Below are 25,071 nucleotides of genomic sequence, written 5' to 3' on the forward strand. Positions count from 1 at the left end.
ACTCCAGCAGGCATTTTAATGTCACACAGTCTTGATACCAAGTGCCATGGTAAATGGAGGAGCATCTAACATAAAAATGAATATATAAAACTGCAAATGACGTCCAAGGTAGATTGACTTACAGTAAGAATAAAAGATGATTAATATACTGAGAATGTTTTAGCAGTCATCAAACAAGATTTTCATGATAGCAACACAATTGAGACAATTGTCAGGCTCTTGTTGTAACATGTCTTTAAAACATTTTCTTTTGATAATTAGAATTTAAATGTTTTTCATTGTCATTGCATATTACCGAATCTTATTGCAATATGTATTCTGTGTAGCACTATTTAGTTATTCTATATAACACGCTACAGTGGGCATTTGCACGTCACACTGGGTATTTGTATATTGTATTCTTTTTGCTTTATTATTGTACTGTTCTCAGCTCAGGGATGCTGCTGGAAATGTGAATTTCCCTTCGGGGATGAATAAAGTATCTATCTATCTATCTATGTATCTATCTATCTATCTATCTATCTATCTATCTATCTATCTATCTATCTATCTATCTATCTATCTATCTATCTATCTATCTATCTATCTATCTATCTATCTATCTATCTAACATCATTTACGCTGAGATTAAATGTGAAACTCCAAGATAAACATGTAAATTACAAAACTTTAAAGAAAAAAAACGAGATGAGAGAGAACTTTAGATCATCTACAAGCATTACCTTTTAAATATGGCCTGAGTTCTAAGTGCATCAGAAAAATGGTGCAATGAAATTAGTGTAATGACATTAGTACCAATATATTGCAAAATGTGATTAAAAATAAAATATGAACATACATTTCTCAATAAATAGGTAAGAAATTTGTTTCCACTGTCTTGTGTGGATGTTTAGAGTGGTCATGGCCCTGGGCGGAAAACTCTGAGCCTCTTACTCCTTGATTTAGGGGACTTGTGTCTGCCAGAGGGCAGCAGGTTAAAGATACAGTGGTTGAGGTGGTAAGAGTCCTTTAAAATGCTTTTGGTTTCGCTACAGTATCGCGAGCCAGCAATGTCCTCCAGACTGGGCAGAGAGCAGCTAAGGATTTTCTGAGCTGTGTTGAAGAGAGCTTTAAGCATACCACCCTTTTGATGTCGTATGCCAGAATGCCCTCCAATGTGGTTTTGTAACCAGCAACTTCCATTTCAGGTTGTTTTACCTGAGCACTCTTGAGAAGTGGAGTTGCTTCTGGGCCTTCACTTCCATAAGTGGTGAATAATAAAAAAATATATGGCTGATATGTAAAATTTTCCAAAAAGTCCATGACAGTCACAATGCCTCGAGCCTGTAAAATCGTAAAAAAGTCCTTGACAGCAACGGTACAGCTTCCCATCGCAGCCTGTGAGTTAGGATTCTCGGAATTGCTAAATATGTATAGTTTTTATCATACACTTCAAAAAGAAATTGCAGTACTAGTTGTTGGAATTTACAGAATCACAATTGTGAAAGCGCTGACTGTGGATAACACAATTGGCCAAGGCAAGCAAACAAGGTCTCCAATGAGAGCATGAAACCGTGATGTGTGCATTTCTTTTACCAAAATATATTGTTTGTAATGGAAATGTCTTCATTTTCACTGATATTTCAAAGTGGTGAAACGTTGTATGCAACAGGAATAAACATGGCACTCCAGGGTAAACATGTAATCGGAGAAAAATAAGATAAAAGACTTTCAGAATAAATACGCAAAAATATTTACAATGTATATTTCCATTCTTTTTTAGTTTCCTCTTATCAACTTTTTTAAGTTACATTATGCATTGGTTTCATCCCAGCAAACGAACCAAATGCATTCCATAACTGGATAAAGATTAGTTAAATCGTACTAAAGATCACCAACTGGTGGGCCAGGATCCAAAGGTGGGTTGCAGACCTGTTTTCAGTGGGTCGTGGGCCTTTGCCCATGAAAAATAAATCTAAGACTGTAGAGTCACAGATGGTGATAATGCCCTGCTCGATCTCTTCTTTCTGTTAAGTCAGTCTATCGGGGGCATCCGGATTGTGTTTGAGAGGGACCACGTTTAATTTTATTGTGATTTTGTCGGTTGTATTTCCTTTTTCTGTCCATAGTAATGGGTCCCATGAAAGTTACCAATAAGGGTAAGGAAAAATGGAAAACGGTGACAACAACGATTGAGGAAAGGAAATTGTTGCAAAATACGAAAATGATGTACAAATATTTGCCTTTGATGTGCTACTAGAAGGTACAGTAAATTAATTAAAAAAGTTATATTTTCAGCTTTTTACTACTAACAGTATATTAATCTTATCATCTACATCATCATCAATGTGTAAGTACACATTTTTTTACATTTAACAAATCTCTTTTAGTATGTGGCCATTTTATAGCAGTTTTAGGGGGTTATTGATATACAACACGTTACCTAGTGTTTACTATGTTTGTGTAATGTAATGCTAAATGTAATTCACCCTGGTCATCCTGAAAGGGGGATACCACTTGTGAGGTCCCTTCTCAAGGTTTCTCTTCTTCCTTACGCTGAGGTTTTGAGTTGTTCCTTGCCCGCACGTTGGTTTAAGATCAGGTAATTGTGTCATTGTAATACTGTGCAGTCCTTTGAGACATGTTTGTGATTAAGGGCTTTATAGATAAATTTGACTTGACTTGACAAAGTAGGCTTATATGAAAGTGTATATGGTACATTTTGGTTTTGCTGGTGATTTATTTTTTTAGAAAGGACAATAATAAACTATCTCCGTTTCATAATGCTCTACCCTTTTATCGGATACATTTGAATCTTTGGGGTTGATTTGATCCGAGTCCTGACTTCAGGTCAGACCAGTTGAGAACCACTTTTATAGATCGCTGCTATTGTGCCATCTAGTGGTGAGTTGTCTTCTAGTTCAAACATGTTTTAAGACTGAGTGGAAAGCGCTGACAGCACGGCACCGCAGTGGTTAGCGCTTGTGCAGCACAGTTCTGAGGTCATGAGATCAAACCTTCCGGTGTGGAGTTTGCTTGTTCTCTACGTGCTTGGATGGGTTTCCTCCGGGCACTTCCACACCCCAAGAACATGCATGACAGGTTAATTGGCCGGTCCAAATTGTCCCTAGGTGTGAATGAGCGAGTGAGTTGTCTGTCTCTATGTGCCCTGTGACTGACTGGCAGTTGATTGTGTCCCCTGCCCACTGCCCGAGGACAGCTGAGATGGGCTCCAGCATCCCCGCGACCCTACTGTGGATAAGCGGTGCAGATGATGGATGGATGGATGGAACCAGCTGAGAAATTTTGAAATACGCTTTATATATTCGAACTGTTACTCTGAATACAAAATGGTAGATGCTAGTAGAAATAAAGGAAATAGTTTTATTAAGACATTTCATTTATCACTTGAATTACCCTGTAAAATGAAGACTTTTCAATGGCGTCGAGAAACAAATATGGTAACAACCTGACACATTGTTGTCGAATAAATGAAGAACAATGTTCATTCATTACATTCACACAAAACAGATGATTTATCAACTTGCGTGTTTGTCTCATCAGGCAAAGTCCAGTTTTTGGAACATATCACAGTATTTAGCATGTTGTGCTGAGACATTTTGTCGGCAAACAGAAATACAAAAAACGCTCTTAAAATGCTATAAATAAAAATATTTAAACCATTCAACAGTTTTCTGTCATTAAAACGGAGCCTTCCTTCATGAAAATCACCAGTATTCAGTCCATGAGCAGGGGACTGAACTTCCATACTATGAAACAATATATATATATATATATATATATATATTTTTTTTTTTAATTCATTGTGATGAGAAAAATGTCCGAGCATTCCACACAAAAAAATAATTCCGTAGCAAATAAAATGTGCACATTAACCAATTGGCAGCTTGCAGGGTATTTCAGTGACTTGACAATTCATCCCGTAAATGTTTTTGTTGTGGAACATGAAATCCTTCTGTTTGATTTTTAAAAAAATGTTTAAAATGGGTGGGGATTAAAAATCCACCCTGTAAATTTATATGTTGTGGAGCCCGAAATCCTTCTGCTCATTTTTTAAAACATGTTGAAAACAGGCGGGGATTTACAAAAAAAACATAACAAAAAAAGCATTTCTCTGTTGTTTACTGTCAACTCTCAACCATCAACATATTAGTTTACCCTCTGGTGCATTTTAATTCCCTCTTTTGATTAAGTAAGCACCAGGTCATAAAAAAATGACGAAACAGTTTCAACATAGATCTGACAAAGTTGCAGTAAAAACAGAAAAAAAACACAGTAAGACTTGAAGAATTTTCAAAAGTTTGTGCATATGGGATGTGATGCCATTCATTGGGAGGAATTTCCATAGAGGTTCCTTTCACTCTGAAGGGGATGCCATTTTATTTCTACCCATCTGCAAAATGGGCACCACTATATGGTGTAGATTAGGAGTTTACAAACGTTTTGAGTCACGGGCCACAGTGGTTTGAAATAAATTGCACAGAGGCCAAGCCGGGAAAAAAACCAAAACAATAGATGTATTTGATTTTTTTTGTCTACGCCAATAATCTTGATTCGATAACTCAGCAATACATGAGGAAAAAAGATAAGGTAAGCCAATCCTTTTTTTCCCGTTTACATTTAGATGTAGAAGTTGTGCTTCATTGTCCATTCGTTTACAAATAAAAAATATCAGTAATATCTTGCTTTTTTGAGCACTAAATTTGGTGAAGATACAACACTGTGCAAAAAAGGCACTGTAAAAGTATTGCTTTTAAATCCTCCTAAAATAAAATTGTACAAACGAAATTTCTTATTTTTCTAAATTATGTTTTTTTGGTGTGTGTGTATGCACCAGTCGATTTTTCTTGCACACGAGAAAGTTATTTACATAAGATGAATAGTTTTTAAAAGCATTAAATGTTTTTGGACACACCCAAAAGTAGCAAGTATCAATTTTGCGGGTGCATGCCAGAAAATCTTGCAAATATGGATGACATTCTATTGTCCGCCCGAAAATTGTTTTGTGCATGCCAAAAAGCTTTCTTTGTATTTTTGTTCTTTTAATGTAAGTTTAAATGTGGATATTACAACATCTTACGATTTATTGCGAAAGCTCTCCTGTGTGTTTTTCATTGTTGTTTGTACTGTTATTATGTTTGCAAAAGAAAAAAACAATCCAATACATTTTGGGAAAAGTTAATGAAAGGCGGGAGCTCTCTGTTGTGTGCACCAGATATTATCTCAATCATAGCATAAACATGGCATACATTGAGAGGCTCTCCACACTGTGGCATGAAAAATAAGGTTAGGCATGTGTGAACCGTTGGGGGGGGGGATGTTCAGACCATGCTGTTGAGTCATGTTCGTCGCAGTATCTGCCAAGAAAAAAATAATCCCTCCTCCACTCGGGAAAAAAAGCACAGCATCATGAGTGACAGGCGCCTATTCCTCAGATTTAAAGATTGGAAATGAGGGGCATTGTTACGGTTAGTTGGGGTCAACCTGTCTACCAGCTGCTGAGTTTTATTTCTTTTGTGGTCTAATCTAGTTTTTGCTGCAACTTTTTCTGGAAGCAGACAGGCAATATGGAGAGCACAGCAAGGATGGCAAGCACAGCCAGAGAGTTCCAGGACACGGCCTCACCGGCGGTGGTCAGTTTGTACAAAGTTGTACCTGCGTTGATGGCCACGAAAGATGGCGGCGCCACACCTGTGGTTAACAAATACAATTGAAATCAAAAATACTTATTACCACAGGTTATCTCAGCATGACATGCAGGTTTGTACACCTTTTCTTAGGCCAAATTCAAGCACTTTAGGACTCTCAAAGCCAATTTTCTAGTTTCTCCAGTGCAATTAAAAGAGGAATGTGGTGTGTGTGTGTGTGTGTGTGTGTGTGTGTGTGTTTATATCAGTCATCTGGAATAACTTTGTTTAAAAGCTAAAAATCAGGTTGGAAATCTCGGGGTAATAATGGACTCAGACTTAAACTTTAATAGCCACATTAAATCCATAACATCATCATCCTTTTACCATCTCTAAAACATTGCCAGAATCAAAGGTTTACTGTCTAAACCAGACTTAGAGAAACGTATCCATGCATTTATCTCTAGCAGGTTAGACTACTGTAACGGCCTTCTGACTGGACTTTCTAAACGAGCTGTAAGACAGCTGCCGAACATCCAGAATGCTGCTGCTCGGGGCCTGACTAGAACCAGGAAGTATGACCATATTAGTCCTGTTATCAAGTCTTTGCACTGGCTTCCTGTCGCCCTGAGAATAGACTTTAAAACAGCTCTGCTGGTGTATAAGTCTCTTCATGGTCTTGCACCAAAGTACGGTACATCTGTGAGATGTTGGTCCTATATGAACCATCTCGGAATCTGAGAACCTCAGGGACAGGCCTTCTGCTGGTGCTCAGAGCTAGGACTAAAAAGGGTGAAGCTGCGTTTCAGTTCCATGCAGCTAAACTTTGGAATAGTCTTCCTGATGACGTCAGACAGGCGTCTACTCTGACAATGTTTAAGTCCAGGCTGAAAACAGCTCTGTTCAACTGTGCATACAACTGAAAGGGTTCCATCTGCACTCTTCACTTTTACCTTATTTTAATTCATTAATTTTATTATGTTTTATCTGTGTTTTTTAATGCATTTTAAAAACCACATTCCCAATTTACAGAAGCGATCTTTTTTTTTTTTCAATGTAAGCAATCTTCACACGTGTGTTTCAGGTCCCCAAAACATATCCTCCATTTACGTATGCATTTTTTAATCCTGCGTGTTAATCTATCAAGACATATGAATTTTAGATCTGAACAATACGTGTATAAATATTTTTGATAAGAATGATGGTAATAAGTAGCTCACATTTTTAGTTCTTCCCATTACAATTTATCAATGGGAAACGCTACACAATTTTTTCACATTGCCTAATTATTAATTTCCATAATTGATTCGTAATCCTTGCCCTAGGATGCATTTCATAGTGCCCTATTTAGGTGTATAATGTAGCAAACGGTTAGAAAATAACATTATAGTAAAGCTAGTCATCTTTGTGTATTTACTTTAATATGACTGGAGAGCGCCAAATCTCCCAATGAGAAGAGTTGAAACTCTTTTGTGCATATTTTAAAGCATAATGTTTCTTGGATTTGTTCCATGTTTTAGCCGTTGTTTGTATTTTCCTTTTTTCTAGCCATTGTTTGAGATGGAAGCCTCCCGGCATCTTGGTCTTATAACCTGTCCACCACACGTAGGGGGCGATGACGACGATGGCACACAAGCTAATAAAAGCTGCTGGTAAACATACAAAAATAAGAAATGCTAAATGATAACGTGAAGCCACAAGGGAGCAGTGTCAGCGTCATCTTTCAGCCGACTCATTTTATCTTTCTTCATTTAACGCGTAGTCTACAGAGTCGGAGTGCCCAAAAAACATGGCAAAAATGTCAAGCATTTACAAGCACTTCACCCAAATTTTCTAGCAGATTTCAAACCTTGAAACGCAATAATAAAATTGATGCATTTTTAAGGGTTCCATTACCTGGATGAACCCTGTGCAAAAAGAAATAATTAACTTACCCAAAAATGTTCCGATGAAGAAAACTCCTAAAGGTACATTGATTACAGGTGAGGTGATGTTGATGAACCAGTTGGGAAGAAAAGGAGTTATCCTTAGGAAAATGATGTAATTGATTAAATGGTCTCTGTGTTTATCCACCTGCCAGTGAAAAGTAACATTTTAAATGATGAACATTAAGTAAAACACAATTCGTGACAAGTTGGATAGAGAAATAAGTTGTCTCCGAATGTTCAGGCATTACATCCCCTTAATCGGAGCGAAATGTGGTTTCTCTTCCACTTTTTTAGGTCTCAGCACAAGACAATTTTTAAATTCTTAAGATCAATGTTTCTCAGACTTTTAATCCAAATAACAATTTAATTAAAAAATCTTGAATTCCACTTTATTGTTTTTATTGTTTGAATTGTCGATGTAATGCAGCATGTTGAACATACCACCTACCTGGCCAGATCCCCAATGAATATTATCTGGCCCGCCGTAAATTTACGAGTATGTAAAAAACAACAACAACTCTCCAGCTCATTTCTATCAAAAATTTTTATTATAATTTTACTTAATACAGAATGCAGTAAAGGTGTAAAAGAGCTGACATCCGGTCTTATTTCAATCACAGACAATATTGTGCAGTATTTTTTTTCAGCTTCAGTAGGCCCAGTCTATTAATATGATCAGATGATAATGCACGTTCACTGCTAAAACTCATTTTGTATTTCTTTTTTTTAATCTATTAGCAGTGTGACCATCAAGGCATGTATGTTTTTATTCATAACTCCCACATGAGTTTGTTTATGTTTGTGGTAAGTTGGTTCAGATATAAAGCTATGTTTACGAAACTGTTAAAATAGTAGCACATTCAATGCCAAACATTAACAGGTTTTTTTTCCGTCGATTGTAAATAAAGTTTATCTTTCTCACAATGGACATGCACCAACGATGAAAATTTCAGACCCTTCCATGATTTCTAAGTGGGAGAAATAGCAAAATAGCAGGGTGTTCAAATACTTATTTTCTTCGCTGTATACCAGCGGAAAAAAAAATTACTACATTTTAAAATGATTTGTTTTAGAAAAATAAAAAACAAATACTCCATATTGAAAATGAAAAGTAGATACCAGTGGATGGATGTTTTTATGTATGCTTTCATTAGCAGCTCAAATGTGTTCAAAAAATGAAAACATTTAAATAGGTTACTAACCCGTACGATTGCAGATATTCATTTCCACGTTTTAGCAATGAAAGTAGATTTTTTTGTCATCATTTAGATTAAATTGGAAAATGTCCTCCAAACCAGACAAGGTCTCAACACACTAGTTGACAACGTGTGATTACACCACAGAGGCTGACTTTTTGTTTTATCATTTTGAAGGACTTGTTAAATAGAAAAGCTCTATCCAACCATAAATATTGTCAATATGTTGTGGCATTTAAACATTTCTTTTTTAAAATGTATGTTAAAAACAGTAATAATTGAATTTGACGACATAACAAATGCATTTCTTGAGTTATACTTTAAAGACACCACTTGAAACTGTGCTACTCCATTTAGTGTGCAGAATGGTAGCGATCATTTACAAAGATTAAATCCCCCAATTAGTCTTTCCCCCCAATAAGTGTTATATCCCAAGACGCATATTTCATTAATTTGTCAATATGATTATTAAGCTGATAGCCTTTCAAACATTTTGTTGTACAGTATAGGATTCTCGTTGTCTTTTATTTAGTTTAAGGGGAACTCTGTAATATTTGACCACTGGATGTCACTGTATTGTGTAGTGCAATCAAAAACAAACGCTACAAAGCAAAAGGAAAAATGATAGACAAAGGGGATTTCGTTGTCGTGAGCCCAAATTGCCCCAATATTCCATTTCAATATTATTTTTCTTACCTGCTGTGACCACTTTTGGGCTTTTTCTGTGAGATATTTGTACACAATGGGTCGGCCCACCAAATAAGACAGCATGTAGCAAAAGGAGGCCCCCAAACCAGAGCACTGCATTGACACAAACAAATAACAGCCGCATTTTTAAATTCACCCGATACGAGAGAACGGGGAGAAGAGAGGGACAAAATTTTGTAACTGGTTGGCAGAGGACAAAATAAGAAATCTAAACATAGATAAAATAATATTCCCTTATTTCATGCAATATGTTAATTTGACTGAATGAATTGAATAATTCACATAACACTAATGCGTAAAAAAATGATTTCCTTATTCCTAAAGGATTTATTTAATAGTTACAAGACCAAAAACGTTTTAGCAGCTTTAAGGCTTTAGCAAAATTGAAAACGTAAATCCGATACTATTACATTTTTTTACTTACCAAGCAAACTAGGAAGAGAGCCAAAGGGAATGGATAAAGATAACCAGATAGGATGCTGAGGAAAATAGATCCTGGGATTGCAAATGTCTGAAGGCTAATGGAAGTAGTCAAGGCATTAAGATGTGAGAGTATAATAAAGACAAACAGAGAAACATGAACATTTACAGGCAAATCACAGATTAGTTGTTCTTAGAAGAGGATAACGCCATCTATGCCGACATTTACTGCTCAACTATGTAGCTCCAAAAGCAGGGTTAGCAATATGTTGCGCTTGAGAACCGAGTCCACTGGGTTTTAGATGTTTCTGTCCCCCAATTAAATTTTTTGATAAGGGGTGTTGGAAGACATAAGCATCTAAATAATGGAGGACTTGAGTCCTCTGCACAGGCTCAGCTCAAGTTTTTGTTGTATAGCGAGTGACATTTTTTCCCTTCATAACTTTTTGGAGGCTGTGGATTGGACAGAGAAAAGGACAAAAGGAATAACTCCTATAATGCAAACTATTGGGATTTTCCCACCTCAGGATACAAAACATATGTTGCAAAGTAGGCCACCAACACCTGGGTGTAATAGGTGTCTTTGTATTTGGACAATACCGTTCCCAAAGCTTTGGCATCATCCATGTCTTTGGGGATCTTGATCTTCTCCATTTCATGACTAGAAAAAACATGAAAGATATTTATTTTTTTACTCTTCACTTAAACTCCACTTCACGTCACAGTTCTAGAAATGCTCTAGAGCAGTACTAGGCACCCCCACCCTCGAGGACTGCATATCCTGAATGATTTTGGAGGTTTATCTTCTACAACTCCGGTGATAGCAATGTTTAGCATGTTAGCAAGCTGGCAGGAGCTTGTTAACAATCTTGGTGATTGGAATCATCTGTATTGGAACAAAATAACCTATAAAAATCGGGCAGGATATGCGGCCCTTGAGAACCAGAGCGCCCAGGTCTTTTCTAGAGAGTCTAGACCAGGGGTATCTAATGAGTTGCCCCTCAGGACAGCTGAGGTGCCCGCAGACTTATTCTGAAAATAGCTCACAGGTGCTGGGTCATTGTAACTTTGTAGTTAAATTATATTTTTTATTAGTGGTTGACTGAGTATTTAACCCGACTTCCAATATTTAACCCGGCAATAACATAGTAACAACATAGTACTAACATGATAAGTTGTTATTTGAAAATCGCATATTAAACTGGGTGCCCTTTGTACTTATTAGTAACAAAAAGTAGCTCTCAGCTTCAAAAAGGTTGGATAACCTATAGACTATATGTAACAATACTACTGTATTTTAAAGTTAAATGCAATTGGTAATGTGAAGTGTACTATAAATAGAATGCAATTGTTTCACATTTGAAATACTGGCTATTGATTTTTTGGGTCAATTTCATTTGTGTCGCAACTGAAAACCAATTTACCTTAATTCATTTAATTCACAGCCGCTCAATACTCACTCTGAAAGCTCTGGGAAGTTTCTATAGACAAGGTACATAAATGACGCGGAACAGGTGAAGATAGCAAGAAGAATGAAGAGAGACATGCGTGTCGAGCTCCCTGTGGTGTGATGGCTGTCTGTGAAGAAAAGACGGGAACAATTATATTTGCATCAATTAAGTCAATACATATGCTTAAATGTTTTCATTTGGGAGTTCAAAAATGCATGTCATAAGAAAAATATTCATTTTGAAGAAAACATCATTGTTAACCAGTAAAAGCAAAGATGGAACATTTGAAGATAAAGTTTATCAGTTCCAAATAGACCGTCCATTGTCCAATTGTCATAAACTGTTCGACAGGTGTTCCCATGGAAACCTTTTGAAGTGAACGCATTCTCTTCATGCTCAAACTGTCAGGTTACAACCTTTATTAACCATTGATGCAATGTTTGAGGTTGTATTTAAAATATATTCCAGCATTAAGCACAAATCAAATATGTAGTACACTAAAACATAGCTGAAAATAAAAGTAGTCACTCATAGACCTCACCAGCTGACAAACAAAGATTGAACAAGAAGATGTATACAAAGTGTTGGCAAGCAGAGGGAGTATGTCATTACAAGTTATGAAATGGGTTGTTAGGATCGTTTGTGGTCTTTTGGACCGCAAGTGTGGCATTCCATTGAGATGAGGCAAACAATAAAAAGGGATTTCACATTTATTCTTTGATTAAAAAAAAATAATAATAATAATAATAATTATGATCAAGTTTACTTCAGCTACATGTAAAAAATAATTAATCTTAGTACAAGTTTAAATTAAAAGAAATACCAAATTGCAGATTTTGTTGTTGGGTTAAAAAGATTATGTAAGGAAATCATTGTCTATTAAATAACCTTGCAGCTTGATGAAATTATAGATAAGTGAGATAAAGTATTAATAATATAAATCCTTAATGCTAGCGCATTAAGATTTACATCCCAAGCAGTGTTGGGAGTAACGCGTTATAAAGGAACACATTACTGGAACGCAACAGTACTGTAATGAGTTATAGATTAAATTTTGTAACTCAACTATTGTCTTATAACATTGGTAAAATGGCGGCGCCCTCTGTTGGCTGCGGCTGCATCGGCTCGCTACAACGGGTCAGGTGTATCGACATTTCGTTCTGTGTACATTGTTCCAAAGAATGACAATACAAAGGAAATTATTATTATTATTATTGTTGTCTTACATCAATCATATTGTGTTACTCCACTACTTTTTAAAAGCAGGCCATGAATTATAATTTCTTCTAAACTCTGACAATTCTTAATTTGCTCATGAAATGACATGCAGTTTATATGTGCATATTTGGTTGTGGGTCACCAGTAGCGCAAAACAAGGGGAATTCAATAGGAAGGAGTGTGCTAAATGTTGGCCTTTTCCTTTGTAAGATTATTTTTGCAATAAACCATGCCTGGAGTAAAAAAAAGAAAATGTCTTGGACATCACCCAAAAATGGAGAAGGACATATTGGAATAGTTTGAAGACAAAGTCAAAGTGGATATGGAGTGTCTCAGCTAAGTGTTAGTTTGCAATCTTTCAAGATTGCATAAGCCAAGAAATATGAAGGGTACACTGCTTCCACGAGTTGGCGTAAACATTTTCTATTTATCTCATCATAGGCTAGTTTTAAGCAGTTTTTGTAGGTTCGCTTCAATGTGAGTGTATACGCCAGGGGTCAGGAAACTTTTTGACCCAAAGAGCCATAAAAGCAAATATATTTTATTTTTTTGAGAGAGCCACGCCATATATTTTAAGAAACGAAAATCAAAAAAACAGCCAAACCCGCTCTCCAGACAAGAGATCATTATTCAGCACATTTTATTTCACTGTGTGACATGTGATGATTTGATAAAATTTATGAAATAATAATGATGCCAGAGCCTGTATCCCATACCAATATAAATATAGCATTGAAAATTGGTCTCCCTCCCCCAGTTACTTGATTGTTGAGACTCATTTTGTCCTAAATAATGGTTTCAACACAGGGTGTGAGCAAAGATCTTTTGTAAATATGTCACAGAATACTGCAGAGATACCAACGTATTTACCTCCAGTGCAGACGGTTCTGGGCCAGAAGGAGTGCGCGCTTCCTGTCCTTTGCATAGCCCCGTTCATTCCTACTGCTCATCTATTCAAATTGCTCTAGGTGCTTCGCTAGAGCTTCTGGGTATTTAAAGTTCGTTGTATGGCTTTTCATTATAAAGCATCTAAACAATGAGGATATAATGCTTGGTAAGCTTCCATAAACAGGATTATTCTGCGATTTACAGACAAAACGGAATTGGTTAGCGTGACACCTTGACTATAAACTGTGGTTGACATTGTGTCCTATATATACTGGACCAAACCCTTGTTGCACTTAGGTCTGCTTAGGCATTGCTCAACAATTTCCGTTTTATTTCTGAACCATATGTACTCATGGTAACATTCATATATGTCTCCCTGTAATTACTTAATGAATATTGCACTACTTTTGGGTGACACTAATCCGAGGTGTAACAAACTCACTTTTTAAATTAAGTAGCTAGTAATTGTATCTAGTTACACCAGGCACTGATCACGAGTCCCGTCGTCTACACTCGCAAATTTTACAATGGCAAATGAGTTTCAGAGGATTTACAGAGCAGAAGTCAATGGAAGGAGACCAAGAGGAAGGCCGTGATTGACGTGGATGGATGGTGTTATAAGTGCACTGCAGAAAAAGAGGTCTAAATCTAGTGAAAGCTAGAGCTATTGTTAGTGATAGGAATGAATGGATAGTGGGATGTTTGGGCGCGTTCTAAGGCATGGGCAGGGCACCTGTATGATGCGGCAGGGGTAAACCAGTGAAAGCTTCCGGGGCCTGCTGTTGAACAAAAGAGTGTGTTGTGTCACCCTGACCCGAGTGACATGGCCGCTTTCTTGTGTCCTGTTTCATCTGGAGGTATGAAAGCATGACCAACTTAGGTGCCCAACTTGTTTGGGTGTTTGGGCATTTGGGTTGGCCATGGTCCAAAAATATTTGTGTTTTTTGCCTCTTTTATTTTCTTTGTAATTGTATGTGTTGTTAGTCTTGCTGTCGGTCACCCCTCTTGAGGGATATGACCAATGAAGATAGAATTGAGTTTAATGGTCACGTGACAAGCTGCTTGATCGTGACGGCACTGGTTTTGCCCTGATGCTAAGCTAACTGAGCTGTCAAATTGCCATTAGTTGCATTTATTAGTAGGAGAAAGCCTAAAAGTAAATTCTGTACTTCAAAGCAGTCCTCAAAACACTAAAAATCCTTATGGGTTTCCGTTTAAGCCTTGAATGCGAGCACTAATGTGTTATATTACCCACGACGATCCTACCTGTAAATGCAATGGTGTCCGTGGCGTTTCTTTTAGCTTCATCCTGCGACGAAACCAAGTTGCTGGCATATCCGCTATCCCTCCGCTTTGTGGCCATTTTCTGGGATATCACCGTTTGTATGTGTTGTTAGTCTTGCTGTCGGTCACCCCTCTTGAGGGATATGACCAATGAAGATAGAATTGAGTTTAATGGTCACGTGACAAGCTGCTTGATCGTGACGGCACTGGTTTTGCCCTGATGCTAAGCTAACTGAGCTGTCAAATTGCCATTAGTTGCATTTATTAGTAGAAGAAAGCCTAAAAGTAAATTCTGTACTTCAAAGCAGTCCTCAAAACACGAAAAATCCTTATGGGTTTCCGTTTAAGCCTTGAATGCGAGCACTAATGTGTTATATTACCCACGACGATCCTACCTGTAAATGCAATGGTGTCCGTGGCGTTTCTTTTAGCTTCATCCTGCGACGAAACCAAGTTGCTGGCATATCCGCTATCCCTCCGCTTTGTGGCCATTTTCTGGGATATCACCGTTATGTCCTCCGAGGGGCCGATTTAACCGGCACCCGGCAGAGAAAAGATGCTGACACACTCCCGGTGGTTGACAGACACGTTACACCGGACTAGCTCCCCCTTCGCTTCCAGTGCATAGTGCGTTTAAGTGACAACAGCGGTACCGGCTGGAAAAATTGGTCCCTACAGCTATAGTTGCACGTACAAGGGGCGGCCAATACTGGGAATTTTGGTATCTATTCGATCCAAGTAAATACATGGTACAGTATTGATTGATACCGATCGATTACTGATACTTTTTTTGCTGAACTTTTGTCTGAACTAGTAACCTATGCAGACAAAATTATAATTATGGGAGACTTTAACATTCATATGAACTCCCCACACAGTTCACTTACTATTGCGTTTAGTTCTCTAATTGATGCATTTGGTTTTACTCAACTGGTTGACTTGCCAACCCATAAAAATGGGAACACGCTAGACTTGATTCTGACTCTAGGAGTTTTAACCTCAAACATTATGGTGCTACCGTGTACTACTGTTATCTCTGATCATTATTTAGTGACATTTGAGGTGCTAACTAAATGTAGAGTTAATAAAGCTGAGGGATTTAGCGGACGCAATATAAGCACTGGCACAGTTTCTGAGCTCTTTGAACTCCTTCCTGGAGCAGTTGCGTCCTTTCCTAAATACAATGGCTCGATTGACTCACTCATGAATGAGTTCAATACCACCCTGACTAGTGTGCTGGATTCAATAGCGCCCATAAAACAAAAATCACGTCCTAAAAGACGCACACCTTGGTTTACTGATGAAACTAGAACCCTTAAAAAAGAATGCAGGAAATGGGAGAGAAAATGGCGCGCTACCAAGCTTGAGGTTTTCCATCAAACCTGGTGTGACAGCTTGTTAAAGTATAAAGCGGCCCTTGCCTCTGCAAAATCGGCCTACCTTTCGAAGGTGATTGCGTCTCAAAAGAACAACCCCAAAGCCCTTTTTGACACTGTAGCATCGCTTACAAGGCAACAGCCTATCGCAGACAGTTCGACACACTCTGCTCAGGAGTTAATGGTCTTCTTCACTAAGAAGATTCAATGCATACAGGAAGAAATTGCAAAAGATATTGTTAGTACCACACGTATTAAAGGACTGAAATTTACAGATGCACGACAGGGTGGCTGCCCTGGGAAAATGGCCGGTTTTAGTGAACTGTCACTTGATGATCTCAAACAAGTGGTGAATGCGGCCAAACCGACAACTTGCCAGTTCGACCCGCTCCCAGGTTCACTTATCAAAAGTCTTTTTAGCGTCCTTGGGCCTTCAGTTCTAAATATTATAAATACATCACTCTCCTCAGGTGTAGTTCCAGCAGCTTTTAAGTCCGCCGTTATTAAACCCACACTGAAACGACCCAACCTTGATCCAGAAATATTAAGTAATTACAGACCTGTGTCAAACCTACCTTTCCTTCTAAAGTACTCGAAAGAGTAGTGGCACAGCAGCTGAATGCTTTCATACCGGAGAATAACCTTTTTGAATCCATGCAATCAGGATTCAGGGCTAACCACTCTACTGAGACAGCTCTGATCAAGGTAACAAATGATCTCCTAATGTCAATGGATTCTGGCGCTTCATCACTTTTGCTGCTGCTGGATCTTAGTGCTGCTTTTGACACAGTGCGCCACAATATCCTACTAGAACGGTTGGAAAAATGGATTGGTCTCTCAGGAGCCGTCCTCTCGTGGTTCAAATCCTACCTCTCAGATAGGACGCACTGTGTTAAATATGGTGAAACGACATCTGAGCCCTTTAATGTTACCTGCGGTGTTCCGCAGGGTTCAGTGCTCGGCCCCCTACTTTTCAACATTTACATGCTTCCATTAGGTGATATTATTCGCAAGTACAATATCAGCTTCCATTGCTACGCAGACGACACTCAACTATATCTTCCGTTGGAGGAATCTTCCACACTAAACTGTGGAAATTTGGAGGCCTGTCTCACTGAGATAAAAGAGTGGATGTCACTCAATTTCTTGCGTCTTAACTCTGAAAAGACCGAAATGTTAGTCATTGGTCCTTCTAAATGCCGGGACTTATTCTCAAAAACTGCTGTGAACATTGACAAATGTCACATCACACAGAGTGACTCAGTTAAAAATTTAGGTGTCATATTTGACCCTGATCTATCCTTTGAGATGCATGTAAAGCAAATTACTAGAACTGCCTTCTTCCATCTTCGCAACATTGCTAAAATCTGTTCAATACTGTCTCAGTCTGATGCGGAAACAATAATTCATGCATTTGTTACCTCCCGTCTCGATTACTGCAATGCACTACTCTCCGGTCTCCCGAAGTCCAGAATCAAGTCTCTTCAGCTAGTACAAAATGCCGCAGCGAGGCTTTTAACCAGGACAAAAAAGTACGATCACATAACACCGATTTTGGCTAACCTGCATTGGCTCCCAGTTAGCCAAAGATGTGACTTCAAAGTTCTCTTAGTATTGTACAAAATCATACATGGACTTGCTCCCTCTTATCTTTCAGATCTGATCTGCCACTATGTCCCGGTCCGAAGCCTACGATCTGAGAGTGCTGGTCTTCTGATGATCCCGAGAGCAAAGAAGTCTTCTGCTGGTTCGAGAGCGTTCTCCATCCGGGCACCGGTGCTGTGGAATGCTCTTCCCCCTGAGATTCGATCTGCAACCTCAGTGGAAATGTTTAAATCTAAACTTAAAACTCACTTCTACTCCATTGCATACGAATAACCTACTCCTCTTGTCGGTTGAAAATAGTTTGTGTAATATAGTGTAACAATCTGTGAAGCCCTTTGAGACTCTTCGTGATTTAGAGCTATACAAATAAAAATGACTTGACTTGACTTTTTGTTTGGAAACATAATTATTAAAATAAAATTATTTGCCCAAATTATCTACCTACATGCTGTGATTAGATCGGTTCCGGATTGTGTTTTTATGGTTTATTACCTGGCAGCACGGCGGAGCAGTGGTTAGCGCGTGTGCGTCACAGTTCTGAGGTCATGAGATCGAACCTCCTGTGTGGAGTTTGCATGTTCTCCCTGTGCTTGCGTAGGTTTCCTCCGGGCACTCCGGTTCCTCCCACATTCCAAAAACATGCATGTCAGGTTAATTGACCCTGGGTGTGAATGAGCGAGCGAATCGTCTGTCCCTGTGTGCCCTGCAACTGCCTGGCAACCAGTTCAGGGTGTCCCCTGCCCACTGCCCGAAGACAGCTGGGATTGCCTCCAGCACCCCCGTGACCCTACTGTGGATAAGCGGTGCAGAAAATGGATGGATGGTTTATTACCCCCGAGTAAGGAGTATTGCAATCAAATAAAGGGGTAGGGAAAATAAGCATCTGCTTCTGACTACCCCTTTTCGAACATGTCATGTAACATTATTTTGTTGTTGACTCATTGTTTTTGTCCTGTTTTTATTTTAAGGTTCGAAATAAAGTTTTCATTCATTCAATAATATACGGTTTACAGTTTGAACGAATTAATTGACACTAATAACAGCAAACAAACAATGTGAGGTTTGAACAACCCTTCTCGACAATCTTAACAGCAATCAAGCATATTCACAATTTCGTTATGTCTGACAATATGCTGTTTTAACATTTTTTTCTGACATTTTTAACATCTTTGTTAGTGTCAATAGATCTGTCCAGGCCAAAGTCCCGCGATTGTTTTTTGGTCCAAACAAATTCATTGACACCAACAGCAGCAAACAATGTGAGGTTCGAACAACCCCTCTCGACAATCTCAACAGCAATCAAGCATATTCACAATTTTGTTATATCTGACAATATGACGTTTTAACATTTTTTTCTGACATTTACAACATCAATTAAGCAATTTCGTTATATCATATCCCAACAATATGAGTTATTATCGATACTTTTAACATTCACAATTTCCTTATATCATGTTCTAACAATATGAGGTTTGAACAATTTTTATCAACACTTTTAACAGCAGTTAACCAATGTGTAAAGGGCAATACTATTGTGCAAGGGCATAGCTCTGTCTTTTTTTTGGTTTGAACAAATTTATTGACACTAATAACAGCAAACAAATAATTTTTGGTTTGAGCAAATTTATTGACACTAATAACAGAAAACAATCATGACAATCTCACCAGCAATTAAGCACATTCACAATATTATATTTCAATATGACAATGTGAGTTTTGAACAAACTTTAAACCCCTCTCGACAATCTTAACAGCAATCAAGCATCACAATTTTGTTATGTCTGTCTTCTCAAATTCAATAATATAGGGAGCAAATGGCTGAGGTTTAAGGGTATGATTGATACACGCTCTGTAGTTTGCTTCAAGGTTTCATTCAGTTACTCTCAACACTTTACAGTCGCATCATGAAGGACATTACATCATTTGCTTTGATTTGTGTCATTTGTCGTCCCTTATCGTTCTGTTGCGCATTTCCCCACAGTTAACCAATAGTCCCTCCGTCCCCCCTAAAAATGTGAGGTACTGCTAATATTCAGGGCTCAAAATGTTTTTGATTTGCAACAATTTAAATACAGGGTCAATTTTCTTGGTTTTGATCGTGGGGGAGATCATGCAAAACAAACGCTTTTTGATATACATTACTATTTTGGTCAAATTGCACCAAAAACTACAAGTTCCACAAGTGTGCGGGTGCAGCCGGAAATTGGTTGCGCACATTTGGCGCTGATCTATCCGGGTACTTTCATTCGCTTCTTCCTTTCGCGCCGGGTAACCGGAGAGCTGTGCGTCCATGTGCGCAGTGCTTCGGAGCTGATAAGACATCCGAAGTAGCCTCAATCGGAGCCAAGATAGCAACATTTTTTTCCTCACTCCCCACCAGCGATGGATCCCGATACTTTGGTCGAGGCCCTCCGGGGCACTATGGACCCCAATCTGCGAGAGGTGGCGGAAAGGAAACTCAGCGAGGTAAATGCTTCCTAGTCAGGCTTTTTTCCTGGCTGATGATGGCGCGTTCTCGCGTCAGGCCTCTGCTTGCAACATCACGATAGTTGGACTGCGAAGGCGTCGGTTGGGCTATTGTTCGTCTCTGCGACGATCTATTCGGTTATAATCCCCACCACATGACACTTCGGCGAGAGTTATTGGCAAGTGGTCTTTAATACCAAACGAGCCGTTCTGCGATCTTATTCCATCGCCAGCTCAATGACCCAGCTGTGTGGCTAATCGTGCTAAGCTAGCTACCCTTTCGTGTAAAGGGACATTTTAGCTTCGTGTGTATCCGTAAGAAAAGTAAACCACGTTGAAGTGTGATCACTTGGGACGAGGACGCCATTATTCCCACTGAAAACAAATGTAACTTATTCGGCTAATGATGAGCTTCAATACCTAGCTGCTTTGCTCACGTGTCACTGACGAGCCCAGAGCGTGTCTCTTCAACTTTGAATTGTTTTATTTTTATAAGTACGCCCTGCGACTGACTTCTCGTAATCTACAAGATTTAAATGTGACGATCTATTGTCATTTATGTTAAATTTGTTTGAGTTGGGCCGACTTAAGGTTGACATCTTTGTTAGGGCAGGAGCAAAACAGGCTCATCTGCGGTTTTGAATCGTTCGTTTCTTTATCAAACTGTTAGGTTCATAGAACGATCAAAATAAGGTTCGTGAGTCTTATGGTGTTTTTCTATGCTAATCGCGTATTTAAAATGGGTCGACACTCTAGTTTTGTCACGATACAAAACATGGCAGTTTTAATTTAGCAAATGGTAAAACTCAAGCTAGCCCTATTTTACCGTGAATACATTGAATAGTCCATTCTGTGGAAATGAATCCTGCCGTCTTCTGGTATTTTAGTGAGTTGACTGTGAATAGGTTTATCGTGATGTGTATGTAGGCTGCTCTGAATCAGTAATTTACCATGAGTCCTTTACTGTTCCTGTTAGGATCACATCTTTCTCATTTCTACAAAGTTTAATGATAGATAGATAGATACTTTATTCATCCCCACAGGGAAATTCACATTTCCAGCAGCATCCCTTCGCTGAGAACAATACAATAATAAAGCAAAAGGAATACAATATACACATACACAATGTGACGTGCTAATAACCACTGTAGCGTGTTGTATAGAGTATTTAAATAGTGCTACATAATATACACACTGCAATAAAAGTACGGTAATATGCAATGTAGGGGGTGTGGTTTAATATGGGCCTTTACTCTGCCGGTTGGAGTTATAGAGCCTCATGGCATGAGGAAGAAAAGATCTCTTCAGTCTGTCCGTGGTACAAGACAGTGACAGCAGTCTGTCGCTGAAGCTGCTCTTCTGTCTGGATATAATGCTGTGTAGTGGATGTGACGTATTGTCCATGATTGACCTCAGCTTTTCCAGTGCCCATCTCTCAGCTACTGTTGTCAGGCTGTCCGGCTCTGTGCCCCCAACAGAGCTCGCTTTCCTCGCCAGTTTATTGAGACGAGAGGCATCCTTCTTCATGACGCTGCCTCCCCAACACGCTGCCGCATAGAAGAGGGCGCTTGGCACAACTGTCTCATAGAATATTTTCAAGAGCTTTTTGCAGATGTTGGAGGCCAGCCTTCTGAGGAAGTAAAGTCTGCTTTGACCTTTCCTAATGAGCTTTTGATGCAAAAACATATAATCATTGGTCAGGGTTAGTAATCTGATATTGCTGTCAAATAATGGTCTCATATCCTTAATGAAAATAGCAGTGTTTCCCATTTGTAGGAAAATTCTGGCAGGACACCAGGTTATAATTGCCTCTGCAAGAATCTTGTATTATTAACTTGTATTCAGAAATATCATTTCAAAGATATAGATGCAAAGTTAATAAAAGTAACTTAATTTAACATCAACATAATTTCTAATTTTAACGATCGCACGCGCCATGGTTGGTTTTTGTGCTATGCATCTATCTCTGTCAGAAATGCAAAGATGACATTTGTTTTTTTCTGTTTGTCCTGCCCCGCCTGCACTGTGATTAGACAACTGGGTAAATGTGACATTGGCCAGTCTCTCATTTTTCCCAAGCTGAATTTTTTTTTTTACCCCCAGGCTACCAGGAAAAAAAGGTTTGCGGCAAGCGTTCTGTCGAGAAAACTTGCCCAGCGCCTCATTGCACTGTCGGCATTTTCGACAGAGTAAAAACATGCATTGCAAGCAACTAGAAAAATTTGCTCATAGTACGAAATCTCTTCAGTGAACACTGTTACTAACTGCACCTTTTATACGTTTCATGTTACAATAACTTCCTGTAAACCATCAAAGAAGAACCAACAGCCTGTCATAGTAACAATCACAAAAGCAGCAGTGCTGGTATTTAATTCTTCAATTTATCTAATCACTGATGAATACGGATATCAATTTTGTGGGTCAATTGGGACCAGAACCACCCGTGAAAAGTGAAAATCCAGTGGGTTTTTTCCTTATTTATTGGGCGGCCTTCATTAGAGCGGACTTGCCAACTGAGGGAGGTGGAAAGTGAGGGAGAAAGGGGGAGAATCTATTAGGTGTCATGACGAAAGGAGTGTGACAAACTTTTCTTGGTGGGATGAAGAAAGAAGAGTGGTCACAGTTCAATATGAAAGAAGTTAACCAGCTCTAACTGAAACGCCAAGTAGCGAGGGGTTTCTGTATTACATAGATTTATGTTTAAAACTAATCTTGGTAATTTGGTCTGTTGGCACACGGCTGCTATACCCTAAAATCGTAAAGCGTCGGTATCAGAACAACACTGGTTATTATTAGTCTAACTAAATGACAAGCAGATTTTTATTATACATCAAATTCCTGTTTTGTTTCCCATGCTTTGTGGGTGTGACTTTGCTGCGTTGTTTCCTCTCATAACTTGTGTATTTACGATTCAATAGTTTACAATGGCACACATCCATCAAAGATCTAGCTTCTTGTTTGTGCTCTACAAAAAGCATCAGATCAATGCGTTTGAATTTAAAATGTCAAATTTGTCTTTCAGGGTGCATTCCCCTAGATAATCTTAGACTGTCTACCCATATGGCTTGCCCAAAATTCTATGGGAAACACAAAAATAGTGTTTGGTTTGTTGGAGTTGATCCGAAATCAGTGACATGGTTCTGATATTGATGTTTTTTTGTTAGACTAGCATAAAAAAAATCTAAACGGTCAACCATACTGGATGGATCCAGCCGATACTGTTGAAAGTTGGCATGGTTCTACGCTGCTATGTTATTGGCTGCTCAAACGAAAGTACAGTGGAGCCTTGGTTCTCGACCATAATCCGTTCCTTAACACTGTTCGAAAACCGAATTGTTTGATCACCGAAATCATTTTTCCCATTAAAAATAATGTAAATCGTTTTAATCCGTTCTAACACCCTGGATGTTTACCTTGAATGTTTAACGTAAACTAAAGCTAAGCCAGGCTAATCGTATGTGCGCGTTATCGCAATCTTCCGTACGAAAGATTACGCTAACATGAACGTGTAAAAATAAAAAAATCAGGTTGTTTACAAGTCATTTAGCACCCAGGTCTCCACAAGTGGTGAGCGGTTCATTGGAAAGGGGGGTCTGTTCCAACACCCTGAATGTTGAACGTAAACAAAGCTAACCCAGGCTAATCGTACGTTCGCGTTATCGTAATCTTCCGTACGAAAGATTACGCGAACACGAGCGTGTAAAATTTAAAAAAAGGATAAAGAGAATTATGAATAGGATTTCTTACCTTTGTGGTGGTCAGCAGAATGCACAGGTGGACGGTGGGGTATTCCCTAGCAAGATCAGACACTCGCACACCTTCTTCATATTTTGCTATTATTTCTTTCTTAAATGCAATAGTTGTACGCACTACTTTTCTTTTTTCACCTGTAGCAACTTTGCTGCTTGCACTGACTTTCTTCGGAGGCATAATTAGGGGCTAAAGCACTTCGTACACCTGTATTAAAAGCGAAAGCAAAACAAAGCACGTCCGCACGCGAAAACAGTTGGTCACGAAAAGAGCGATCTACAACCGTACGCCGCTCAGCATCGCATCCTAGCGTACGCACTCACGCATTACCGGCATTCGAACTCCAATTTTTTTGATCGAACAGCGAAGCAAGAATTTCTCAATTTTTGGTCAGACTCCGATTTGTTCGAACTGAGAGGCGTTCGAAAACAGAGGTTCCACTGTAGTCGGTGTCAGGAGTCAAATTTTTGTGATTAGGCTTTTTTTTTTTTTTTATAAATAGGTCAAATGAACTTTTTTTCTTCTAAGTAATGTTACGGGGTGAGGGCAGGGCAGAGCAAGAACCTGACTGAGTGCAATGCAACCGCCGGACATGCCTTAAAGCCAAGCTGAAAATGTGCCATTTCCAGTCTGAAATTAGCTCCTGGAGTCCCTTTTTTAACTGTAACCTGTTTGCCGATCAGTAAACATTTGTCTTCGTAAGTTGGGTTGGATCATTCGTTTAACAGCTTGTACCCAAACCAAGCTTTGATAGCCATAAAGTCCCCGTTCAATCACAATGATAAGCAGCAATGTAAACATGCAACTCTCTATCCAGTATGTCAGCTGCTTCTAGGGTTTCTTAGATGTCTATCAAGTGATTTGGAATTATTGGCAACCCAAATGCTAGCAATCATTTCTGGTTCCTGCTCTTCTATCAGAATCTGGATGTAGCATGCTGACACTGATATAAAAAATGGTTGACCAGAACAAATGAGCTATGCGCAGAGGTGGGTAGTAACTTGGTACAGATACTCAAAATTTCCCCAAACTTGTTTAAGTAAATGTGAAGGAGTACATTTATACTCCTTAAGTTTTGGGAAATTTTGTACTTTTAGTATTTTTAAATCCCTATACTTGAGTAAATTTGAAGAAACAACGGTTCTTTTATTCCA

At 38.8% G+C, this 25,071-nt stretch overlaps 2 protein-coding genes across 2 annotated transcripts in view; one reads left to right on the top strand and one right to left on the bottom strand.

Moving 5' to 3' along the window:
- Positions 1-3,349: 3,349 nt before the first annotated feature.
- tmem41b (transmembrane protein 41B) lies at positions 3,350-15,366 on the bottom strand. The gene is made up of 8 exons (XM_088334418.1): positions 15,116-15,366; positions 14,703-14,853; positions 11,340-11,457; positions 10,412-10,540; positions 9,884-9,977; positions 9,448-9,552; positions 7,562-7,700; positions 3,350-5,691 (listed from the first exon to the last, which is right to left on the bottom strand). Exons 2-8 carry the CDS (start codon positions 14,797-14,799, stop codon positions 5,522-5,524), a joined length of 852 nt encoding a protein of 283 aa, XP_088190544.1. The 5' UTR covers positions 14,800-14,853; positions 15,116-15,366; the 3' UTR covers positions 3,350-5,521.
- Positions 15,367-19,690: 4,324 nt separating this feature from the next.
- ipo7 (importin 7) overlaps positions 19,691-25,071 on the top strand; it is a 28,615-nt gene continuing 23,234 nt past the window's right edge. Inside the window, exon 1 of the mRNA XM_088334419.1 lies at positions 19,691-20,167. Coding sequence (XP_088190545.1) covers positions 20,084-20,167 — 84 coding nt within the window. The 5' untranslated portion in view covers positions 19,691-20,083. The remainder of the gene's footprint in view (positions 20,168-25,071) is intronic.

This window comes from Urocampus carinirostris, chromosome 4 (assembly GCF_059441175.1).
Source record: "Urocampus carinirostris isolate Australia breed hairy pipefish chromosome 4, RoL_Ucar_1.0, whole genome shotgun sequence".
In the NCBI taxonomy this organism is placed as follows: domain Eukaryota; kingdom Metazoa; phylum Chordata; class Actinopteri; order Syngnathiformes; family Syngnathidae; genus Urocampus; species Urocampus carinirostris.

What these genes read in the sequence shown, in the direction of transcription:
- tmem41b (XM_088334418.1), bottom strand. Translation starts at nt 14,799, where the DNA reads ATGGCCACAAAGCGGAGGGATAGCGGATATGCCAGCAACTTGGTTTCG. An exon ending in CTCTCTTCCTAGTTTGCTTG is followed by an intron (nt 9,553 to 9,883) that starts GTAAGTAAAAAA and finishes GTGTCAATGCAG; the next exon opens with TGCTCTGGTTTGGGGGCCTC. An exon ending in CTTCATCGGAACATTTTTGG is followed by an intron (nt 5,692 to 7,561) that starts GTAAGTTAATTA and finishes TGTTAACCACAG; the next exon opens with GTGTGGCGCCGCCATCTTTC.